Consider the following 24,497-nt stretch of genomic DNA (forward strand, 5'->3'; position numbering starts at 1 on the left):
GCCTAGCAAAATTCATCTATTTTTGAATCATTTCTTAGAGTTTAATACTAAAGAGGAGGTATGGCGAAATCATCTTGACACCCTTGTTGAAGATTTGATTTTCGAACATTTGTTTTGGAAAGATCTAAGTATCGCATGGTTAATTAGGAAATGATAACTCAAGATTTATCATGAAGTTTCCTAATTAAAATCTTAAATCTTCCTTTTTACTCTATATTTCTACGCTTCAAGATATATTACTAATTGTGAAATGTTGTGTAGGTGTCAAGATGGCGACTCCAAAGGCTAGAGCATCCACTAGTCGTCCAGCTCTCATGAAGGAAGATCAAAGGAACGACGAATTGGAGACCAGGATTGTGTCCAAATGGAGTAATATCGGAGATACCAACTTGGGAAACTTCAGTGTGAAGAAGTTTTGAGAAGTCCCCTACATTGGCAAGCCATCACCTATTGCAAAGAGGATTATTGAAAGTGGCATCATCAAGGCGGTAGGTTTCCCTCCAGCAGTCCAGTGTCATGAGCTGATGATCGAGTGTGCCCGCCATTATGACTCACAATCAAGATCGATCGTATCCAAGGAAGGAAACACTTTAGCTTACCTTTCAGAGGAGGCTATAAGCGAAGCTCTTCATCTTCCAGAGCATAAAGATATGATTTACAAAAGCCTAGAAGGAGCCAGGTTAATGTATGAAGATGATCCCGACAGTTGCCTGAATCTCATCAACAAGAATTAGTTGCTCAAAAGTCGTCCTCACCTGAACAAGATTCCCAATACACCGCATAGGATTGATTTCCAGGAGGAGTACAGAGATTTGATAACTTTGCTCAATCGAGTTACGGGGGCTCCTCAAGCCTTCTACTTCGAGAAATGGATGTTCTACTTCATTCAAGTGATTGTCCAAGGGAAAGGAACGATTCATTGGGCCAGAATTATTAGCAATAGCCTGGATGTGTAGTTGAGAAGACTAAGGCCTACCAAGTCGTTCCACATGAGCTCATATGTCATATATGCCTTGATCAGGAGTTTCGAGTATGCAGGGCTACCTCACAGAGGAGTGATCGGAAGAGGACTCGGAGAAGTGAGAGTTTGTGACTCTTATGTTCATTTGCATCATCCACCTGGAAGTGACTACAAGTTAGTCAATGATACCTTCACGATGAACATCACTAGGATATTGCAAGGCGGGATTCACAATCGACTATCTCTGGATGCACAAGAGCTTGTGAAGAAGTATGGCGCATGGTTCACCCAGTTTCCAAAGTTTACATATATCAGAGTTCAAGGGTGTCCTTCACCTCCCTACATGTTGCCGAGATATCTGACAGACAGGATAGTGCTACTTGAGGTAACCAGGCAGTTGGTAGCTTGTGCAAAGGTATCCAGACACAAGCATGGAAATGGAATTCCCGTACCTATCATATTGGGGAATTCAATTGAGGTATGTCCTAATACTCAGGCTTCGGAGGATGCAAAGAAGGAATTAGCCTTGTATTCATTCACCTTTTTTGCCCCAAGGGAGAATTTTGATCCTTATGGTTATATGGAGGAAACAGTTGCTAGGAAGTACGGACATGAGTTTCAGGTAGAAGACTTTTGGATGAATCTCTCAACTGATTTAGAAGTTAAAAGAAAGATGCATTCCAGATTGCCTTTAGATTTCATCAGGAAATGCAAAGTTTACAGAGTAGCCGATCAAGCTCAGGACAATGGCGGACATCTCCAGTCATCCTACGACAAAGAAGACAAAGCAATGAAGATAGATTGGAATGAACCTGAGGTTTCCGACCTGAGAGCTTTGATGGCTCCTATTCTATCATGTACTCGCAGATGGGTGGACGTACAGCATCAGAAGTTGAGAGAACAGAATGTGTCAATGACTTTCACTTTGGAGGCTAGACCAGATGAAGGAGAAGCTAGCGTGAGTGAGAACACATCTCATCCTAGAGGTGCAAAGAGGAAAGAAAGACCTGAAAAAAGGGAATCTTCCAAGAAGAAGCAAGAGGCCAATCGAGATCGCCCATCAAGCACATCTTCTCGACATGAAAAGAGGGCAAGTCAAGCTGAAGGTCAAGAGAAGATAGTACCTGATGTTGATGAATCTATGGAATCCATGGTGCAAAATGATAGGCCAGAGAGAGGACAGATACCTCCGCATTCATCTAGTCAGTCTCCCCAAATTGATGAGCTACAGGAAGATCAGAGAAATGATGATGAAGCGACATCTCCTCTCCGAGAAGATGAACCACTGCCTCAGAAAATACAAGTGAGAGAGACAAGATCTGCCATTCCAGATTGGTTAAAGGAGAGACTGACAAGGGTGATTGTGATTGAAGAAGAAGATGATGTAATCGACTTAGAGAGCCTTATAGGAAATTCTCAAGAAATAACGGAGAAGAAGAAGGCCACAAAGATGTCCAAGGTGATAAGAGATGAGACAGGATCCAGGAAATTGCAGATAGCTACACCAGTAGTGGACAAGTATGAAGGTGAAATTCTTGCAGATGAGTATGATGTAGAAACATTTGAGCTTGGTCCACTCACTACTGAACAGGCAATGGATGAAGCAACCGATTCATTTGAAGCACTTAAGGGCAAACTTAAGGAGGAAATGGAAAAGAATAGGAAGCTTGAGAGAGAGAGAGGTGCTTGGAGAGGCTACTTTAGCCATCTCAATCAGCCCTTGAGACGTCAGGATCCAGCAATATCTCCTGTGCAAGCACTCCCCCTCGAATCGATTGGCGAAGCAAAAAGAGTCAACAGCTTGGTTCAGCTTATGAGCTCTTGGATTGACAAATCCCACACTGTAGCTGTTGAATTTACAACAAGAATGATGAAGACAATCCATCGAGCTATCCAGGTCCTTGAGATTGTCCACAATCTAATGATAACTATAGCCGCTTTCGCTCACACTAGAGATGTTATCATTCCTGTCCTGCAAGTAATCAGGCAAACACCAAGGAAGATCCTAGCACAAGAAAAGATAATGGATGGAGGAGCTCATAACCTACTTCAGTGGTCAACTCTACTCCAGATGAAAGAAGTTCTTTTCGAAGACATCAACACCAAATGCAATCAAGTTGAAGGCGTCATCCATCCAATTCAGGATAAGGTGTTTGAAGTGTTATGTACCATTCTTGGCAGGCGGATCGAAGTTGAGACGGATGTGGACCTCCAAGAGTTGGAAGAGAGAGTCAAGGTCATCTTTTGCAAAGATGAGAATGTCATCATAGATGAGCAACGGGATCTAATGTTCACTACTATGCTCCTGATTGAGAAGATCAAAGAACTCGAACCTGGATGGGAAGCGGCTTTTCTCACTACCTTTGACCAGGTCATTCACTTGGAATGAACGAATGAAGAACCTTCCTGAGATTCCTATTGCTGAGATTGAAGGAATTGTGTCCAGATTCGTTGCATATGCTAAGAAAGAGCATTGGAAAGGGAACAAGGTTCTAGAAGAGAGGTTTTTATAGGATGATGTGGCATCTTAATTATCATTGGTCTATGTTTCCTCGACTTTTGTGCCAATTAAATATTTGGCTATGCATTTAATAATGTTCATCTAAAAAGGGAACTTTTTGTAACAAACCCTAATTAAGGTTTAGGTGTCAGAAACTCAGCTGTTGATCTTCTTTTGATCTGGGCCATTCATTGTAATTGAGGATGCTATATATACCCTCACTCATTTTCATTTTGTAAATTAGAAATTAGATTAGAAATGAGATTAGTGATTAGAGATTAGAAGAGCTTTGGAGAGAAGAAAGTTATTTTGTAGCAAGATTGAGTAGTGAAGAAAGAATTTTGAACAATTGTTGTCTATTTTGGCTTTGAGATCAATAAAATATTGAAGTTATGGTGTTTTATTGCAATTCTTGTGGCTATCTTCATGGTTGTTTACTTTCTTGAATCATTCTCAGTCGAAGTAATATTTAAGTTTGAAGGACTAAGTGTTGTGCTTGATCTTTCGTGAGATTCACGTTCCAAACCACTAGCTTCTTACTTACTGTAAGGACGCCTTGTGTGGTCAACTGGAGATATTGAGATTGCTTGAACCTTCAATCGTTATTGAAATATTGATATGTATCTTTATAGTAGTATCTATAATTCTTGATGATTGGAAAACCATTAATCACCTTAGAAGATCGCATCAATTCCAGTAGAGTTGTAATCCCTTGGCAATACTGAAATTGGTAGAATCTTACCAAGTCTAACTTACATTGAGTCATTCTTAGGATTAGATTAGAATTCATCTCTTGAAAACCCTTATCTTTTGCTATTTTTTTGAAAACCTGTTAGCTTTAGGAAAATCCTGTTCCTACAGATCGAGAATACGTAAGGCCCCTTGAAGAAACAGCATTCACAACGACCACTGGTGCTTATCCACACATAGAGATCCTACAACGAAGAACCTTGAAGTCACCCTGATTGATCCTTTTCGCGATATCTTCAGCATTCAGAGACTTTACTCAAGAGAGGATAAGGTACCATTTGGGTATTTTATTCTGTGTTTGGTTGTGTACAAAATACAAGTCAACACTGTCCTTGACGCTTCCTGCCCAATCTACATCTGAGTAACCTTCCAAAGTTATTGGAGTGTTACGAGGATACTTCAACCCATAACCAACTGTGCCTTGCAAGTATCTTAGGATGTGCTTGGCTGCAACAAGATGAACATGTTTAGGCATGCTCATGAACTGGCTCAGAGCATTCACTGCATAGCATATATATGGTCTAGTGTTGACTAGATACATCAGGGATCCAATCAATTGTCTATACTCGGATGGATCTGCAAAATCGGAGTTAGCTGCAGAAACACTCAACTTCTTTAAGTTAGATTTCATAGGAGTAAACATGGGTTTACAATCCATCATTCAAAATCTTTTCAAAATATCAATAGAATACTTTCCTTGACTTAAGAAAATTTCGTTAGCTCTTTGCCATACTTCTAGTCCTAGAAAATAATGCATTAGAACTAAATCTTTCATTTCAAATTCTGAAGCTAATTCTTTACCAGTAAGAAATAAATCATCCACATATAAAACCAGAATTAGCATTTCATCATTGGATATTTTGAAGTAAATGTTAAAATCACCATCATTCTTACAAAATCATAATATTAATATTAACAAGTATTTATCAATTCTTTCATACCAAGCACGAGGGGCCTGTTTGAGGCCATATAGAGCTTTCTTCAACCTGCACACATGAGTATCTCTTTCATGAATCTCATAACCCTCAGGTTGTTCACTACAGACTTCTTCCTCAATGACACCATTAAGGAGGGCAGTCTTAACATCCATTTGATGTAGCTTCCAACCTCTAGCTGCAACAATAGCTATTATAGTTCTAATAGAGGTATATCTAGCAACAGGAGTAAATGTTTCTTCATAATCTATGCCTTCCTTTTGAGAAAAACCACGAGCTACAGATCTAGCTTTATATTTTTCAATACTACCATCAGCATTATGTTTAATTTTAAATAACCATTTAGAGGAAACAACAGATTTACCTTTGGGTCTAGGCATTATGTCCCAAACATCATTCTTGATGATTGACTGATATTCTTCATCCATAGCTAGCTTCTAGGCATGATGGTTCAAGGCTTCTTCAACATTGCATGGCTCAGACTCGATGAGATTGCTCATCAATGCAACATAGTTGGAAAATACTTGAGGTCTCTTGCTTTCTCTGAAGGTGCCACTAGGAACTGCAAATCTTTCAGCGTCTTGAATGGTTTTTCTCACCCAAAGTGGCCTCTTTTTGCTAACAACAATGTCACTAGGTATATCAGTGGGATTCATGGGCTCAGGTGAATAATTATGCTCTTCTTGAGGTGGAGGCTCAACAGACTCCCTCTGAATCTCAAGGTTAGTATCAATATTCATATCTTGATTATTATTAACCTCATCAACAACAACTGAACCTTTTGATTTCTTAAAGGCAATATCTTCTTCAAACATAACATCCCTACTTACCTCAACATACCTTTGACCTGGAATGTAAATCCTGAAGGCTTTGGAGGATTTACTGTATCCAACTAGCATCCCCTTCTTTCCAGAAGGCTCCAACTTAGTTTGCTTTTCTTTAGGCACATGAACATATACAGGACTTCCAAAAATTCTCAAGTGGCTGATGTCAGGTTTGGATCCTGTGAAGGCTTCTTCAGGAGTCATATTCTTTAAAACACGGTGGGGACATCTATTATGAATATATACTGTTGTTCTAGAAGCCTCACCCCAAAGAAAAGTCTGCAAGTCTTGATCATGGATCATAGCCTTTGCAGCCTCAACAATAATCCTATTCTTTCTTTCACCAACTCCATTTTGCTGAGGATTGTAGGGAACACAGAACTCCCTCTTGATACTTGACTCAACACAGAAGTCATAAAAACTGCGAGAGGTATACTCACCTCCATTGTCAGACCTTAAACATTTAATCCTTTTACCAGAAATGTTTTCAGCCAATGCCTTAAATTCTTTAAATCTACTTAAGACTTCATCAGATTCTTTAGTCTTTAAGAAATAAATCCGAGTTTTCCTAGAGAAATCATCTATATGAAAATTACCTAGTAGAGACTGTTAAGGATATAGCTTCATTCGGATTGAAGCAAGTAATATATAACGACATTGAATGAAGGGTCATGCCCCTACGTGGACATGACTCTTCATCCTTTTATTTATAGGCATCGACACTTGTTGTGAACCGAAACCAATAAGTGTGGCAGTTTCACGAACCAGCAAGCTGTCGATATTATCATAGAAGATTAATAGTTAGAGTTATATATATATATACACACACACACACACACATCGGAGGTAAAACATATTCATTGCAGTGATCTTATTAAAGTCTATCCTCACTACATATTACCAGACTATTGTATTCTCTATCTCTGATCTAAATTCCTTAACATGGTATCAGAGCCACGTTGGTAGAGAAATAATAAAATAGTGACACCTCTTTTCTAAAAAAAATTCAGACTTGCACTCAGAATCAAAGGAAAATCAATCATGGTGAACAGTGTTAGAGTGGAGGATAGACTCGAAAGTGCATCCAACTTCGTCTCATGGAGAATTCGAATAACAGCAATTCTTCAAGAACTAGAACTAGATGCATACATAGAAGAAGATACTAAGATGCCCAAAGACGAGCCAAAGAAAACAACCTGGAAAAGACACAACAACAAGGCCAAGAAAATCATAATTGATGATGTTAAAGATCACATTCTCCCAACCATCTCAAAACTAACTACAGCTTATGATATGTTCAATACCATTCAAAACTCATATGAAATAAATAATACAAGCAAATTGCTCACTTTAAAACAGCACTTAATGCATATCTACATGAACAAAGGAGAAACAACCACATCCTATTTCATGAGGATTTCATAATTAAAAGACCAATTGTCAACTATTGGGAATAATATAGATAATATAGAGCTATCTCTAATAGCACTTAAGGGATTACCATCCAGTTGGGAATCCTTTATTCAAGGCATTAGTGCTCATCCGACACTACCAAAATTCGATCAATTCAAGAATGATTGTACTCAAGAAGAATCTCGACTAATCACAAGAGGATTGGGTCCAAACAAAGGGGGATAAATTCAAGCACTACATGCTAACACAAACAACAAAGGGAAGAAAAGGAAGTTCAAACGGAAGAGAGGAAATAATCACAAAAGCAAAGGCTTCTCCAAAATTCAATGCTACAAGTGTGATAAATTTGGACACACTCACAGGTTTTGCCCAGAAAGAAAGAAAGCTCAAGCAACCATAGTTGAAGTCAAGGAAGTAGAGAATCCTCTATTTTTCTTAGCCTTATCAAGCAAACTAAGCTCAAACAAACATATGTGGATAATTGATTGTGGAGCATCTCGACACATACCCAGTTTTAGAGATCAATTTGAAACCTTTGAAGGCCACTCAATTGAAGAAGTTACAATAGGAGACAATTCTACCTATCCAGTGAAAGGAATTGGGACCTGCTCAATTCAATTATGAATAGGAGTTACATTACAATTGAAAGATGTTCTCTTTGTACTAGGTATCAAAAGGAATTTGGTCTCTATTTCAGGACTAGCTGATCAAGGATATCGTGTCACCTTCCATGAAGATAAAGTTCTACTCTGGCCTAAAAACTCTAACATAAAGAATGCTATTCCTATAGGATCTAGAGATGGTAGTTTATACAAATTATGTAATACTCAAAAACAAACACTAAATCATGAAGTATCAAACTCTAATGAAATTTGGCATAGAAGATTAGGACATCTTCGATTTAGTGCCCTACCTTCCATAGGAAAAATTACCACAGGATTACCCAATCTAAAATCTGATCATGTTGGAACTTGTAAAGGATGTGCTCTAGGGAAGAACTCAAAAGGGTCATTTCCCTCAAGTGAACACAAATCAAAAGTTGTATTAGAACTTGTCCACACTGATTTGTGTGGTCCAATGTCATTACCATCACTAGGGGGATTCTTGTATTACATGACATTTGTTGATGATTACTCTAGGAAAACTTGGATCTATTTCATAAAACTCAAATAATCAAATGAAGTGTTATTGAAATTTAAAGAATTTAAGGCCCTAGTGGAAAATCAAACTGGGAAGAATATAAAGACTCTAAGATCAGATAATGGGGGTGAATATATCTCTGAAAATTTTAAAGAATTTTGCATTTCTGTTGGGATTAAGAGGGAGTGTATTGTACCTTATAATCCTCAACAAAATGGAGTTGCAGAAAGAAAAAACAGAGCCATCATCGAAGCTGCGAAAGCCATGATGCATGATCAAAATCTACATATCTCATTTTGGGCTGAAGCCTCAAATACAACTGTGTACATTCAAAACAGATGCCCTCATTCAATCCTAGAGAATATAACACCTGAAGAAGCCTTTACAGGAAATAAACCAGATTTAAGCCATCTAAGAATCTTTGGTTGCCACGTGTATATTCACGTTCCTAAAGAAAAGAGAACCAAACTAGAACCCTCCAGGAAGAAAGGCATATTTGTTGGCTACAGTGAAACCACTAAAGGATACAGAGTCTATATTCTAGGACGAAGATCCATTCAAATCAGTAGAGATGTCAAATTTGAAGAAGATGTTGCTTATAAACTATTTCTAAGTGCAGAAGATGATCTAACCGCAGAATGAAAATCCTACAATTGAAAATCAGAGGGAGAATAGCATAGAAAATCATGAACTTCAATCACCTAATTTCGAGAATGCTGAAAATCCTAACAAGAAGAAAAGACCACTATGGGCAAGAAAGATGATTGAAGAAAATAATGTGGAACCCGATGAAATCTTCAAAGAGAATAAGAAAACAAGAAGTCAATCATGCTATGTTGCCCTCATGACCGAACTTACAAAATCTGAACCATCAAATGTTGAAGAGGCTTTAACATGTCAAGCTTGGAAAGATGCAATGATTGAGGAATACCAATCTATCTTAAAAAATGATGTCTGGGACATTGTACCTAGACCAAAAGACAAATCAGTTGTCTCATCAAAGTGGTTAAAATCAAATATGCACCAAATGGTAGTATTGAAAAACACAAAGCCAGATTCGTTGCCAGGGGGTTCTCTCAAAAGGCTGGAATTGATTACGAAGAGACATTTGCTCCAGTTGCCCGATATACTTCTGTAAGAACCATCATTGCCATTGCAGCTTCCAAAGGGTGGAAGATACACCAAATGGACGTGAAGACCGCATTTTTGAATGGTGTTATTGAGGAAGAAGTATATATAGAACAACCTGAAGGCTTTGCTAAACATGATAGAAATCTCTATATGTGTAGACTTAAAAAAGCTCTCTATGGCCTTAAGCAAGCTCCCAGGGCATGGTACAAAAGGATAGATGGTTATCTCTCCAAACTAGGATATTCCAAAAATGAAGCACACTCTAACATATACTTCAAAATATCGGATGGTGACATGTTAATACTTGTTCTCTATGTTGATGACTTGTTGATAACAGGAGAAGATCACCTCATTGCAAAATGCAAACAAGATCTTGTGGCTGAATTCGATATGAAGGATCTAGGTCTACTCCACTATTTTCTGATCCTAGAAGTATGGCAAAAAGAAAATTATATTTTCCTAAATCAAGGAAAATACACCACTGATATTCTGACCAGATTTGGTATGATAGATTGTAAGCCTCTATCCATTCCAATACACCACTGATATTTTGATATTTGTTTGGAACTTTTGATGCCATTAATTTCATATTCCATGAGTTTTGTAGACATTTGACACTATTTATATATCTAATGTGTTATTTCTTTGAGCTAAAATTTGTGTTTATACTTATGTGATCAATGTATACTTTTGTGCATTCAAAGTAGCTTGTATTTAACATTTCTAAGTATAGAGCTCTTTCTCTGAGAACTGTAAGTAAGCTAAGGGTTTCTGATTTGATCTTTCTTTGAGATCTCTTGAATCAGCTTCTTCTTTTTTATCATTTTTTGTATTTTGGTATTTCCCCACACCCCTTACCCTATATTTTTAAAATACAATACCAGTTACTATCCTTGTCACCATCTTCTATAGCCGCCACAATTACTATTTTTGGGATACCTGTGTTTTCGTGTATATATATTTGGTTCTTACTAGCTGATTCTTAAGTTCCTTGTGTTGAAAAGTTCCAACTAAATGTAATTACTAATAGTAAGCAGAAAAGTTGTAACATAGGTGATATCAAAAAACTCAAAATGTATAATCACTTCAAGAGCCAACCTTAAGATTTAATCAATCTGGACAACGGTTTCGGGAGTGATACACAACCAGACCCCACAATTCCAAGCTTTTGAGATATCTATCCGTCCAAAATAAAACCACCACACATCCAAGGTTGCACTCTACATTTCAATTATGCATTTTTCAATCAACAAAAAATATGCAGTCCACAATGATATCAATAATTTGATTGTATTTTAGGCAGTGTAACAGTATCTGATTGAAAATGGGCAAGGAAGGGTAAGTCGACAACTGGCAGCAACGATTTGTTTCACTACGCCTGAATCAACTGCACAGATTTGTCACTAGAAAAATCTCTTTTAATGAATGTTTCTTTCACCAGACCTTTACTAAGTCTCTTGCATAAATTTCCTATAATTAACATTCATCAAGCATAAATGAAAAATTTGCTGAAATGATGTTGCATATACATTCTTCACTAAAGTTTTCAAAACAAGTCATCGCACTTGCTAGCCCCTTCTAAGTCTGTGCATTGTTCTAAGTCAATGATTGAAGTTTCCATGTATAAATATGAAACTGCAACAGCGACTTCACAGCCTAATTCCACAATGACACTTCAAAGAAATTAAGCCTGTAATGGCAATCAAGCCATACTTTTGTGTGCTCTTTAAAGAACAATAAAACCAAAAAATGCATGAGTGGAAAAACTGAAACATACCTTTTGGTGCAACTGTGCCTGTGTTTTTGTTCCTTCTGTTAAAGTTTCTGGGGGTAGTGACGACAATGCAACATCTAATAGAGTGTCTTTGTCAATACCTTCCACAGATGCACGAAGCACAGATACTTCCTTATGGAGAGGTGCACCCTTCATCAATGCATTTTCTAAAGCAAATGTTCCCTGTTCAATATAATAGCTCAGAAAAGTTGAAAGAAATGCTTCAATATGTATATAACGTGCATGACACATTAATGATTGATAGCGGCATAAATGGGTGTCATATGTCTAACTGAATAAAGATCATAGAGATTATAATGGAAAACAAAACAACAATAGATCACATAATGTCAAAGAGCCAACAAATAGGAGGAATGTCAAACTCCGCCCTGATATCATGAAACAGCCTCTAATACAAAATTCAAATTGCATAATTAGATATCAAATACTACCAGTGCAAGTTTGTGCACAGAGTGACTTTGTCGGGCCTCCTCTGAACGAGCATAGAATGCTGTACGCAAGGCATCTATCTGCAGAAGAAATAAAAAGCAAACAATTAGAATAAGACTATCTAGCCACTAACCCACAAACGAACATAAAGCCCAATCCATTCACAATTTTGAAACACATACAGAAAAATTAGAAGAGAAACATGAATATCACAAAATTTCAAAATGTTTGCATCCCAGATAAATGATTAATTGAAACTTAGAAATGCATATAAATTCATGATTAGCTAATAAACAAAGAAAATACTTGAATGTTGGCATCAGCCATCCCATTCAAATGTGATGACATCTCAAGAGCAAATGCAGCAGTTGTTTCTGCTTTTGCAAGCAGTTGTTCTTTCTTCAGCTTCATGTCTGCCTCTTCCTCCTAATCATGACAGCAAACTAAAATAAAAATAGCTTCTCAAGAAAGCAAATTTCATTTACAAATAGAATTGCAAGAAGCTATCTAGAAAATGTTCAAATGAGCTGGCCTTACACCAAAAACACAGTACCTTACGCCTAAGCTCAGACTTTAGTCGTTCTTCTGCTTTCTCATGAAATGACCTTAAAGCAGCAGCTGCTTTTTCTTTTTCCTTATTCAATTCCTGGATGCATAACAACAGTAAAAATAAAGTAAACAACTTAACACTTCATCTAATTGAACAGTAAAGAATATGTGCAATTAATAAACACATCGAACAAGGATAATAATGATGTGTTACATTTTTTTCTGCTAACCACATAATTTAACCTTGAAAGAGAAAATTCAATCCTTGATATAGAAAGGTCTTTTCTAAATAATGACTTGTCAATTATTGAATACAATTGTGTGTAAGGAAAATACTTCATCTTAGTTTGTGCTTCACATTCACATAATAATGTATTAACTGTGGAAGCATTTAGACTCACTCGCTTATCTAGCCATAGAACTACAATCCATTTTCACTAAATGAATCTAATGGAGGTTTGAATTATTAATCTATTACTCTGACACAAACACGAGCACTCATCTTACTAGACATATTTCAAAGGTACAGCCATTAACCTATAAAGTCACATGTCATCTCTTAAGAGCAAGGAGTATCTCATTAATTCTCCACTTCTACTATTAACAAACTAATCGCAGATTAGTTTTGGAAGTGAAAACTTCAAACAAACTAAATGTTTGTGCAATGCCAAGTGCTTGATAAATTTCTTCAACGGAGCTTTTGTAATAATTGATCCAAATGAATCTTACACTTTGATCAAATTAGGATCCAATGGTTTTACTCTAAGTTGCTGATTCAGGTACAGGTACATGTCCAGGTATAGAGGTACAGATACGGATACAAGTTCACGAGTACAACCAAAAAAGAGTCCTTGGGTACAGGTATGGATATGTTCGTACACACACACACACACACACACATGTTCAAACATCAAATTTATACGAAGAAGAGTGATACGCATAAATCCATAATTGCCAATAAATATACATGATTTGCAAAAATGATAATATTCAACTGTCGAGTCTTGAAATGTCATGACACAATGAAAATTCAAATTACAAGCCATGGCCCATAGGTAATCTTCGTATTCATCTTCATCAAAAGCATCAACTTCAAGGTCATCATTTGGTTCAACATCACTTGAACCACAATACATTGGATTGCCACTCCCACAAGCTACCTCTGTGTCAAGTTCAAGAGCCGCTTCATTTATAGAGACTTGGGCAAGTTGCAACTGTAGCATCTAAATCAGCGCACTCAGGGGCTAGATCCCAATTCCTTGTCACACCCTCATTGTATTCAGGTTTCTGATGTGACGATATATGAAGGTTGAAGTGTGTAGACCAAATCCTCTACATTGTTTGCACCCAAACAACTGCGCTTGACCAAGTGGATGAAGTATGTACTCCAATTCCACTCAGCTGAAGAAGAACTAGCAACCCGTTGAGTTTGCATACAACATTTAGTTAGAAACTTAAAACATAATTTATAAAATAAAAATATTTTAATATAATAGCATTGAATGGAAAACGATTAAAAAAAAAGATACATACTTGGGAGAGAATTTTAATTGCAATTGGCTACAAGAAAATGGAGCCTTGACCGTGTACATGCCACCACTCGTCAACATCCAACCTATATTTGGCATGAAGAGCGGTAGTATCATGATACTTCGAAGATATGAATTGGCCAAACTCGCTCAAGACAATATTTCGACTTTCATCATCAAAATTTATCTTTCTAAATGCAACCCTATAGCCAATAGCAAACTTTGCATCTCTATATAGCGGTACCCTCCTTGGCAATGCAAGTATCTTTGTGCTATAAAACATTGGCGTCAGAGCAAATGCTAACAGATTTAAGGGGGTGGTCATCTTGTTCCAATTGTCAACAATAATTTGTTGCACAATTTTGAAAAATGCTTGTGTTGGGTCATATTCCTTGGCCTCTATTATTGCTCTTATTTTCTCCACCATGGAGTCCATGCCATCATAAATTTCGCCCAAACATGGGCGATCGGTATCAGCATACCTAATCATGCTCATGATGAGCTCGGTCAAACTCAAAACATATTCCACACGATTTCACCAATCATCATCAAGGATCAATGCTCTTACTTTTTGGGCTCTATATGTGTTTGATTGCTTCCATACACTCCACAAGGTGTTGATGTCCATAGAACTCAAGGCCATAGAAGAAAACATCTGGGAAAAATCGTGATTATACCCGATTAATTGTTAGTCGGGGATTTTGCTGATTTTTTCCCCCAAAAAATCGGAATTAATCGGTCAACCTTGGTCAACAATTTTTCTGAAAAAATCATCAAAACAATGCGAAAAAGACGTGATTTAAACACGGAAAAAAAACACAACCTAAACAGCACAGAAAAAAAAGGGAAATTACCGGCTGCATTTTCTTTAAAGGCAGCGCTTGTTTTTTGTTTAGCAGAAGTGAGGGCGGGCAGAAATTTCTCACTCCAAGTCAAGGGCAGACGCTGCGATTCATGAATTTCCCGAGCAGGCCCGCATTTTCCTGGAGCCAAGACAGGTATTTGCCGGGTTACCCTTTGCAGCATTTTATACGAAGTGTATTTCACGATATTACCTGTATTATCTTACTGTATTATGTCAGTAATAGATAGGCTGTATTAGTCTATAATTTACTGTATTTCACGATATTACCTGTATTAGTCTATAATTTCCTGTATTCACGATATTACCTGTATTATAAGAAGTGTATTTCACAATATTACCTGTATTATCTTACTGTATTATGATAGTAATAGATAGACTGTATTAGTCTATAATTTACTGTAATAGATAGACTGTATTATCTTACTGTAAGAATAATTATGACTGTATTGTCAATCTAAATTACTGTAACAGACAATAAAGACATATATTACTGCCATAATTAAGATAGACTAAATTACCTCATATATTACAGTCATATATTACTGTATTTTATTTAGATAGTCATCTATTACAGTAATACAGTAATATATGGCTGTAATAGATAGATATCTTATCTTATTTAGATAGTCATCTATTAATAGATGACTGTAAATAAAATACAGTAATATAGATAGAGAATACAATCATATGACATATTACAGTATCTAAAATAATACTGTATTATCTAAAAAATGTATACAGTCATATGATATATTACAGTATCAAACTTCTGTATTATGCCGTAAATAAAATAAAGTAATATATGATAGACTGTATACAATCTTAGATATCTAAGTTTTAACTGTTGTATACTATACACTTCTTATAATCGAATTGTTCTAAAAATTGGTACTAAATGTTTGATACAGAAGTGTATAAGAAGTGTTATCAAATTTGATCATAAGAAGTGTTATCGCTGAAATTATTGGGTAGTGATAGATGGTTGTCAATTCAGGTTGTTCTTAAAGGTCATTTCATTTAACACTCAAAATTCATTTTTTATTATATAAAAATAAAATATATACTTATTGTTTAGTTTAGGTAAAGTATAATATTGTTATTGATTATTTGATCATTGAATTAGATGATATTTGAATAGAGCAAACAATCTGTCAATTTTAAGTTTTTCAAGTTCATGTGTTTATCTTTGCTTACATTACTTAGGAAGATTATCCATTTCAAATGTTTGAGACATTCACCAACATCCTTCCACAGCTCTTTTAAGTGATGTTTGTCAAATTGCTCTTCATAAAATTTGAAAGCCTGGAAAATTTTCAATGACAAATCTTAATGACGAATTTATCTACACAGTTTCAAACTAGCACATCTGGACTAGCCCTCTTGATGTTTCACTAATTCATTGATTTAATTAGGTTTTCTAAACATAATTATCTTTAGTCCATCTAAAGAAGCTACCAAATCTATATTCCTCAAGCACATCTATTGAAATGGTTAGCATCCCTTATGAAGATACAACTGTAACATTAAAATGCTGAAAGACTGAACTGAAATGTTTTTGCAGAACTGATTCTTGATCACAATGCCACGTCAAAAAGACTTTGCGTGGACACATTGCACACCAACTGCCACTAGCACAAAGGTCAAGTGCAATCGGTGTCTAGAAGATATCAGTGGTGGAATTTATCATTTTAAATGGCATTTGTCAAAAGAACGAGGAAATAACACCGAGATATGCAAAAGATGCCCTGCAGATGTCTCATATCAGGCAAAGCAATCTCTTTAAGGGATTGTTGAAAATATGGCCAAAAAGGCAAGAATTGGGGTTGAACTAGGTTCTAGTTTTGCAGATGCCATGAGAAACCGTTTGAGTGAAGAGGATGGTGAAGATGGGGATTTCAGGGATTTTGGGTCAGCACCATCTTCTACAACACGTGGACCAACATGGATGGAGGAAACATTAATACTTTCTTCCAACCTCATACTACACCAGAATCACAATCCGCTTTGGAGAGCACAGGATGGAAGAAAACCGTCACTGAACAAGCCAAGAAAGCAATTGGTAATTTTTGGTACTCCTCTAGCTTGGCATTCCATGCTTCCAGAAATCCATCTTGGCAACCTATGGTAGATGCCATTGCAGCTGTAGGTCCTAGGTTTCAAGCCCCATCTTATGAGTCATTGAGGGTTGGTATGCTCAAAGATGCAGTACATGATGTTGAAGATGTTGTAAAAGAGCATCAGTTACAGTGGGCTAAAACTGGTTGCAGCACTATGTCAGATGGCTGGACAGATAGAAGGAACCAAACTCTCATTAACTTCCTTGTCTCTTGTGAGATTGGCACTATTTTTTTTGGAATTTGTGGATGCATCTAATATAATGAAATCCACAGCTACATTGTTTCAGATGTATGACATGGTAGTTGTGAATGTAGGACCACAAAATGTGGTTCAATTTATCACAGACAACGTTGTTGCTTGTGTTGTTGTTGGGACTTCTGATAGATAAATACCCCTCTAAGTTGGGAGACTTCTGACAGATAAATACCCCTCTAAGTTGGGAGACTTCTGACAGATAAATACCACTCTATGTTTTTTACACCATGTGCAGCACATTGCCTTGATATAACCCTAGAAGACATTAGAAAAATTGAATGGGTTAAGGAGGTATTGCAGAAGGTTCACAAGGTTACCAAATTTATTTATAATCACAGGAGGATTTTGGCTATAATGCGCTCTTTCACAGGAGGCAAGGAGCTAGTTCAACCAGGGGTGACAAGATTTGCAATACACTTCCTTTCATTTCGGAAACTATGTGAGCAAAAATCTGATTTGAGGCGAATGTTTGTTTCAGCTGAGTGGATGGAGTCTGGCTTCACAAATCAAGCAAATGGCATAGCAGTGGCAAAGTACATGTATTCTACCGGCTTTTGGGAATCTATTGAACAAATTATAGAATTTTCAGAGCCTCTACTAAAAGTCTTGAGACTAGTGGATGGAGAAAAAACCCCCATGGGATATGTGTATGAGGCCATGGATAGGGCCAAGGAGGTGATAAGGAGTAAGTTGGGAAATAACAGGGAGAGGTACATGTCGTTGTGGGACATAATTGAAAGGAGATGGGATGGACAGATGCACACTCCTCTCCATGTTGCGGGATACTTGTTCAATCCTTTGTTATTCTACAAGACTTCATACATGGATATTGATGTCGAGATCAAACAAGGCTTCTACAAGTGCATGGACAAAATGTTTCCAGACATGGAAAAATTTGATGCAGCTATATTAGAGTTGGAAGTGTACAAGCAAGCTAAGGTTTTTCTCTCTTCTATGGTTGTCTTGCAAGGCAGAAAGACCATCCAAACAGGTAGACCATAAACTTTTGACGATCTCTTTATTTTGCCAGCATGCTCCTTAAGTATATTAATATTTTAAGATATTTTGAGTCTTACAAGATCATCTCAATATAATGCGTTTTTCAGCTCAATGGTGAGCTTCTTTTGGAGACGAATTATCAAATATAAGGTGGATGGCGATGCGCATTTTGAGCCAACCATGCAGGTCATTAGCTTGTGAGCATAATTGGAATGTTTTTGAACACATACATTCCAAGAAACGCAACCGCCTAAGACAAAAACGGATGAATGACTTGTTATTTGTTCACCACAACCTCTACTTGAAGATAAAGAAAGCTCAAGGTAAGAATATCAATATATAGTTGCAGTAATTTCAAATTGTATTCACTATTCATTGTGTTTCTCACTTGTAAGGCAAAGACTAATTTCTACATGGGCAAAATCAAGAACTATGAAGGAAGACAAACCAATTGACCTCGATGAGATAGATCCAGAGTCTGAGTTGATTGTTGCTGATGATGATGATACTTCGATTGAGCCTGAAGATTTTGATCTCATGATGGAAGCCAACTTGTACTGTGAACGAGTTGAACGAGCTAGAAGAGGCTCTCACCTAGGAGCTTCATTATCAAGGCCTCCTACACTCTAGCATGCCATTGCCTACAATTGATTTTTTGGAATTTTGTACTCAGTTTACAAGTTGACTTTGTACAAAGTCACAAACTATATTGTAATCAACATTTTCACATCTATTACCATCTAGATATTATTTATGTTGTGGTATGTTTTGTGCAATGCAATCAGTGATATGAATATAAACAACGAAAATCTATTTTCGACAATTCATGTGTTTAAGTGTATTTTATTTGCCTACAATATCTCTATGCTATGGAAATGCCCTTAAATATAAAAAAAGTAGTTTTTGATTGTTTTTCTACAATTTTTTAAGTTTTTTTGTAAATCTGACTTTTTCCAAATACTTTTGTTTTGCCAATTAATTCCCCAAACGATTAAATACTTCTTTGCTCAAGGCCTCTCGCACCTTGACAAATTGTCTTAAGATGAGCGTGTAAGAAACCAAAATATTCAAATCATATATCAACTATAAAAAAATTAAAAACCAAAATATTCATAAATGAAATTTAAATTACCTTCAACAACTCCACCTTGAAGAAGGTCCTGAATATAGCTTGTGATATGTGATGCTTAGTCAAAAACATTTGAATCCCCTCTACCTCTGTGTTAACTTGTTTGACCCAATCAATTTGAGTGCCAATCTTTTGCATGATTAAAGTGAGCAAGTGGACTACACAAGGTGTCCAGCTGCCCTACAACTTTTAGCATTGTCTGTTATGACTTGGACAACATTTTAAGGCCCCACCATGTCAATGGATTCTATGAGGATATTGGCAATGAAACTTGTATCTTTTACCTACCCCTCACAATCCACTACCTCCAAAAACATCGCCACTTTAGGGGATACAGCTATAACATTGATCAATGGCCTATTTTTGCAATCTTTCCATCCATCAGAAATGGACACACCTATTTCCGGTCATGTATCTTTGATCGCTCTCGATTGCATCACTACAAAAGCTTTCTCCTTCGTCAATAAGGTGGTTGGCATTTTTTCATACCCAAGACTAACATGATCTAGAGGTGCATTGCAAAGGTGTATTGATGTCATTGTGAGTTGTGGATGGTGTCGAAGTGAGCGTGTTGATATTTTTGTGTGGTTTGATGATGATGTTGAGGTGTTTTTGGAAGACTAGTGTAGTGGAAGTTCAATATGCAGGAAACAGTATTTATATGCAGGAAAGAGTTTTTGAAGAATGCTTTGTATTCCTCCAGTTTGTGAAGATTATGACTTGTGGTTCTAAATATAATGTTTATGATCTGTGTATATTGCACTATCAAGCTACGTAACCCAAGGACGCGTCCACAAGCTGAAATCCCTTGTCCCCATACTGGGGACATTTCGACAACTTGGGATGGCCAGGAGATGTCCCCCCACCAACCCCAAAATTGCAAAATCTGTGGAAAAGGTCCCGAAACTTGGGGACAACAATGATTCTAAAAGGGGACGTCCACCCGTCTCTTGGACGATTGGGGATGCCTGTGATGTCCCCTAACTGTCTTGGGGATGACCAACCGTCCCCCTTTTCCCAACACATTTAAAAATTAAAAAAGACTCAAACGCTTCAAAAAAAAAAAATTATTTTTGTGGTCCCCACACCTCAGCAACAATACATTTCCGGGATGGGGGATTTTAATGTATTTTGATAGTGAAATACTGGTGGTTGCCATTTTTGTTCAATTTGTTTCAGTAAATAAGTTATTACATATTCCAATCTATTGGTTGCCCACATTTTGGAAGGCATGTTGCATTATATTTATAGATCAGACATTTAATAAATTTTGGGGAGGTAATTTTGATCGGGTCATTTTGCTATATTGCTTATTCAGCAATAAATATTGTTGATACAGGAAATGCTTACAATCAAAGGTGTTTATTCAGATTTAAAGTTGAAGTACTACAACCTATAATCTATGCTAATACTAATATTCTGTACTCCTTTGCAACCCTTACATCCTAAATGTCAAAGTGGAAACTTTGCAAAATCTTATGTTTATACTTGGTTTTTTTCATATTTTGAAAATGAAACTATATGGCAGCAGTGTAGCCTTTGGGCATTTTGTATGTTAGTTTTTTTAATATCACAAGCATATTGACAATGAATTCCAATTTCTGAATAACGAATGCATATTGTATTATTGAGTATTGACAATGAATTTTGAACACAAATGTTGTATGTAACTTAAGGTTCTATAATGTTTTCATATGCATACTATATGTTGGCATTTTTGTCATTGATGTCAAGGCCAATTTTTCTGTTTATTTTGAGCTGCCTGCCTTCATGTGTGGTTGAGCTTCTTACCTGTTTGGTTGCTTGAGCAGCTTGAGCTGCTTGTATGCTTGCCTCAGCTTCTGTCAGCTGCTTATCTGTCTTCCAAGTAATGACACATCAGTTTCTTTGCCAAGTCATGATGAATATTTTGTGGGGCCCAATTTTTATTGACCTTTATGAAGTTTTGAGAGGGTGTCGATTTGTTCCTAACGACAGAAGTAATTTTTTTTGTTAGAGCGCAGAAATAAGGTGGGAATTTTTTGTTTACTTTTTCGAGCTGAGTGGGCAATAAAGTGTTCCTTGTTTTCAGCTCAACGTAGTGCTAACAGATTCCAGATATGTTGTGCCAGCTGTGTAAGTTTTTTTTGGTGCTCTTTTTAAAATATGAGTCATGGCTAATTTATTTTGTAACGGCTGTGCATGGTTCACTAAATCGTTTGAATTTGGGGAGTGCCGATATGTTTTGCTGATATATATTTATGGCCAGAAAAAGGTAGTAAAAAAAGGAGAAGACCCCTTTGCCTTTGTGTCTTGTATATCCCTTCAACTTTAGAGAGGTGCGGCGTTGAATTGTTTCTTTTTAAGTGTGGACGTTTTTGTTTTTTTTTTTTAAAACATACTTTCTAGTTTGCAGTCGATTCTTGGACATTTCCTTGGCAACGGATGTTTCTTTTGACTCTCTTCGTCAGGTTTCATTTTTGGTAGTGGTGCATTGAAGTCAGTGTGTTGTGTGCCTTAATGGTATGCATGCTTCAGAATTTTGCCTACCATCATGGGAGTGTAGAAGTAAAAAATTCAATGCTGAAGGTTAACACAGTATTCATAAAGGTAAGTGGCCTTCACTTTTTTTTAAAAAGACTTGCCTCTAATGAATGATTCGAATGATTGTGGGCTGCAGGTGCTTTTAAAACATTCTAGAACAGTACATATGGTGGTTGAAGTTTAAATTCATCTGAGTAATGCTTCTTGTGTGGTTTTTAAGTCAATTAATATGATAAGATTTTTTGGGAGGGAGTGTACTTGAAAAGGAGCAGGTCGAACTAAAGAGTTTTTTTTTGGTGTGAAGAAAATTCGGCTGTGGTTGATATTATACAGCAGTGAATTACTTGGGTATTCTGAAATCTTAGATAGGTTCATGAGATGGTGCTCATCTGTCTGAGTGCTGATTGAGATCTTGACAGTGGATATAATCCTTAGTGTGTGAAAGTTGGTTGGAGTATTGTCAATTCAAAGTTGATGATCTTACAAAGGTTGGAGCCTCTACTGTGTAAAGCTGACTGTATTGAGATTGGTGTCTCATTTTTAGTGAGTTGGTGCTCACCTATGTAAACTGGGTTGGTGCCCATTTAGTTTTGAAGGATTCAGTTAAACCATGGTTTTTTACCACCGAGGGTTTTCCACGTGATAAATCTTTGTGTCTTAGTCTTCATGCATTCTTTTCATCTATCTTTCTGTTTTAAGAATCAAATGTATTGAAATGCTCAAACACTGATTCACTATTGTGGTTTGAATTTTAAGCGATAAGAAGAAAAGTATTTTGAGGTTTGGACTTACTCACCCCCCCTCTCAGTCCTGTGGTGTGTTCAATAAAGGAGTCCTCTACAAAATTTCACCTCTTTTTCCAAAAAGGTTGTTTGCATCTTATCAAAACTCGAAACCTTGTACCCTTTTGGAGCCTCATTGATTGCTTTCACCATTTGTTGCCAATATGGTGAATGAACAACATTGAATACCAAGCCATTCAAATAGATGCATCTCACTATGTGTTTACAAAAATCTCTCAAGATTCATTATGAAATGCCATTTTCAATGCTCCCTTTGATCTCTTATGTGCGATCTCTTATGTCTAGACACCACAGATTGTTCTTCAGGTGTGGACAAAAATGAATGGGTCTCTATAGGTTGAAAATGAGAAGGTGGTGGAGATGGTTTCATCCCTCAAGATCCTTTCTTTAACAAAGGATGATTTGATTTACAACATACTACTTGATCTACTTTTTCTTGCTACTAACCATATGCCAAGCCTTGTGCTTCTAGAATGCCATTACCATCTTGACCTAGACAAAACTTCATGCCTTGTGTAGGGCTCTTGCAAAATGGCCTTTCACTAAACTGTATGAGCTCAAATATCTAATTTTACATTCACCACAAATCCAAACATAGCCCCCACCACTTGGAAGCTACTATACTATTTCAACATATTTCCAAAGAGGAGAATTTGGGGTTTGTATTAAAGTAGAGTCCGCTCACAAAGCTAGAGGCGGTTGTCACTGTAATTCCTAGGGCAACTTCAATAAACAACACATTTGAAGACTTGAAACAGATAAAAACAAAAATATATAAATACAACTTAATAGTTAATTCAACTTAAGAAATTGAGCATATGTTATAGATACCTAGAAGAATGAAAACAAACCAAAAACTTCAAAACAATAATAAGAGAGTTCATTTGTAAAAAAAAATGTAGGAAAAAAAATCAAAAACTTAAAAAAGCCTACCTCTTTTGAAGAAATCTTCCTCTACGATCTCCCTGACAACAAATTAACTCTTGCAAATGCCTAGGAGAAGCACAACAACTAGCTTGGAATGTTCAACGATCAATCTTCAACTCTATTTGTGCAATGGCAAGCATGAAAATTGTGCAATGGCAAACATGAAAATAAGTTGTGCAATGGAGGATGATATTTTTGTTTTTCAATGAAAAATGTGTTTGCTTTTAGGAGGTTTTATACACCATATTTTAGGATTTTTGAGGCGAATTGCACTTTCAAGGGAAAATAAAGTTAAAAAAAGGCCAACAAATGAAGTAGAATTGACACATAGAATTCACCATTCCTTCAATGAAGTTTACATGTCTTTTGCAACAATCTCTTGGCAACAATCTTTGCCTTCTCTTTCTACTCTACTCTAAAATGCTACTAATTATTGACTATTCTCTCTAACTATTTCCTATTCTCTGACTATTAACTATTAACTATTAACTATTAACTATTCACCTTTACAAATGAGAAGCCCGGGCTTTATATAGAGAACCCTTTACAAACTGACGGCTCTGATTGTATTAGAATCAATGGCTAGGATTACAAGATAGAAACCCTAATTAGGGTATGTTACAACAAACTTCTTCTAGCCAATGAGAAAATTACATTCCAAGAGTGAGGACCAATAGGAAGCATGGGTAGGTACACCGAAGTTTGTGCAGCCTCCGATAGAATAGATACATTGAATCTGGTCCTGCTGAGGTGGACCAATCCGACCGGAGGAATGATGATTGGGATGCCACCTTGCCTAATGCTTGTGACTTGGTTGATCCTAAACTGTCATTGATATGATGAATGATGTACTTCCTTTGCTTGACCAGGCTTCCTTATTGTCAAGTCTTCCTCCTCCAGTAGCATATCTCACCCTGAAGTG

The 24,497-nt window shown here is 36.7% G+C and overlaps 1 protein-coding gene across 2 annotated transcripts in view; it reads right to left on the minus strand.

The window, feature by feature from the left end:
- LOC131032721 (MICOS complex subunit MIC60, mitochondrial) overlaps positions 1 to 24,497 on the minus strand; it is a 106,014-nt gene that overhangs the window by 24,503 nt on the left and 57,014 nt on the right. For both annotated transcript variants that reach the window (XM_057963754.2, XM_057963753.2), the window contains 4 exons: positions 12,432 to 12,524; positions 12,185 to 12,304; positions 11,881 to 11,958; positions 11,432 to 11,611 (listed from right to left, as the gene is read on the minus strand). In XM_057963754.2, the coding sequence (XP_057819737.2) occupies positions 11,432 to 11,611; positions 11,881 to 11,958; positions 12,185 to 12,304; positions 12,432 to 12,524 (471 nt within the window). The remainder of the gene's footprint in view (positions 1 to 11,431; positions 11,612 to 11,880; positions 11,959 to 12,184; positions 12,305 to 12,431; positions 12,525 to 24,497) is intronic.

This window comes from Cryptomeria japonica, chromosome 5 (assembly GCF_030272615.1).
Source record: "Cryptomeria japonica chromosome 5, Sugi_1.0, whole genome shotgun sequence".
In the NCBI taxonomy this organism is placed as follows: domain Eukaryota; kingdom Viridiplantae; phylum Streptophyta; class Pinopsida; order Cupressales; family Cupressaceae; genus Cryptomeria; species Cryptomeria japonica.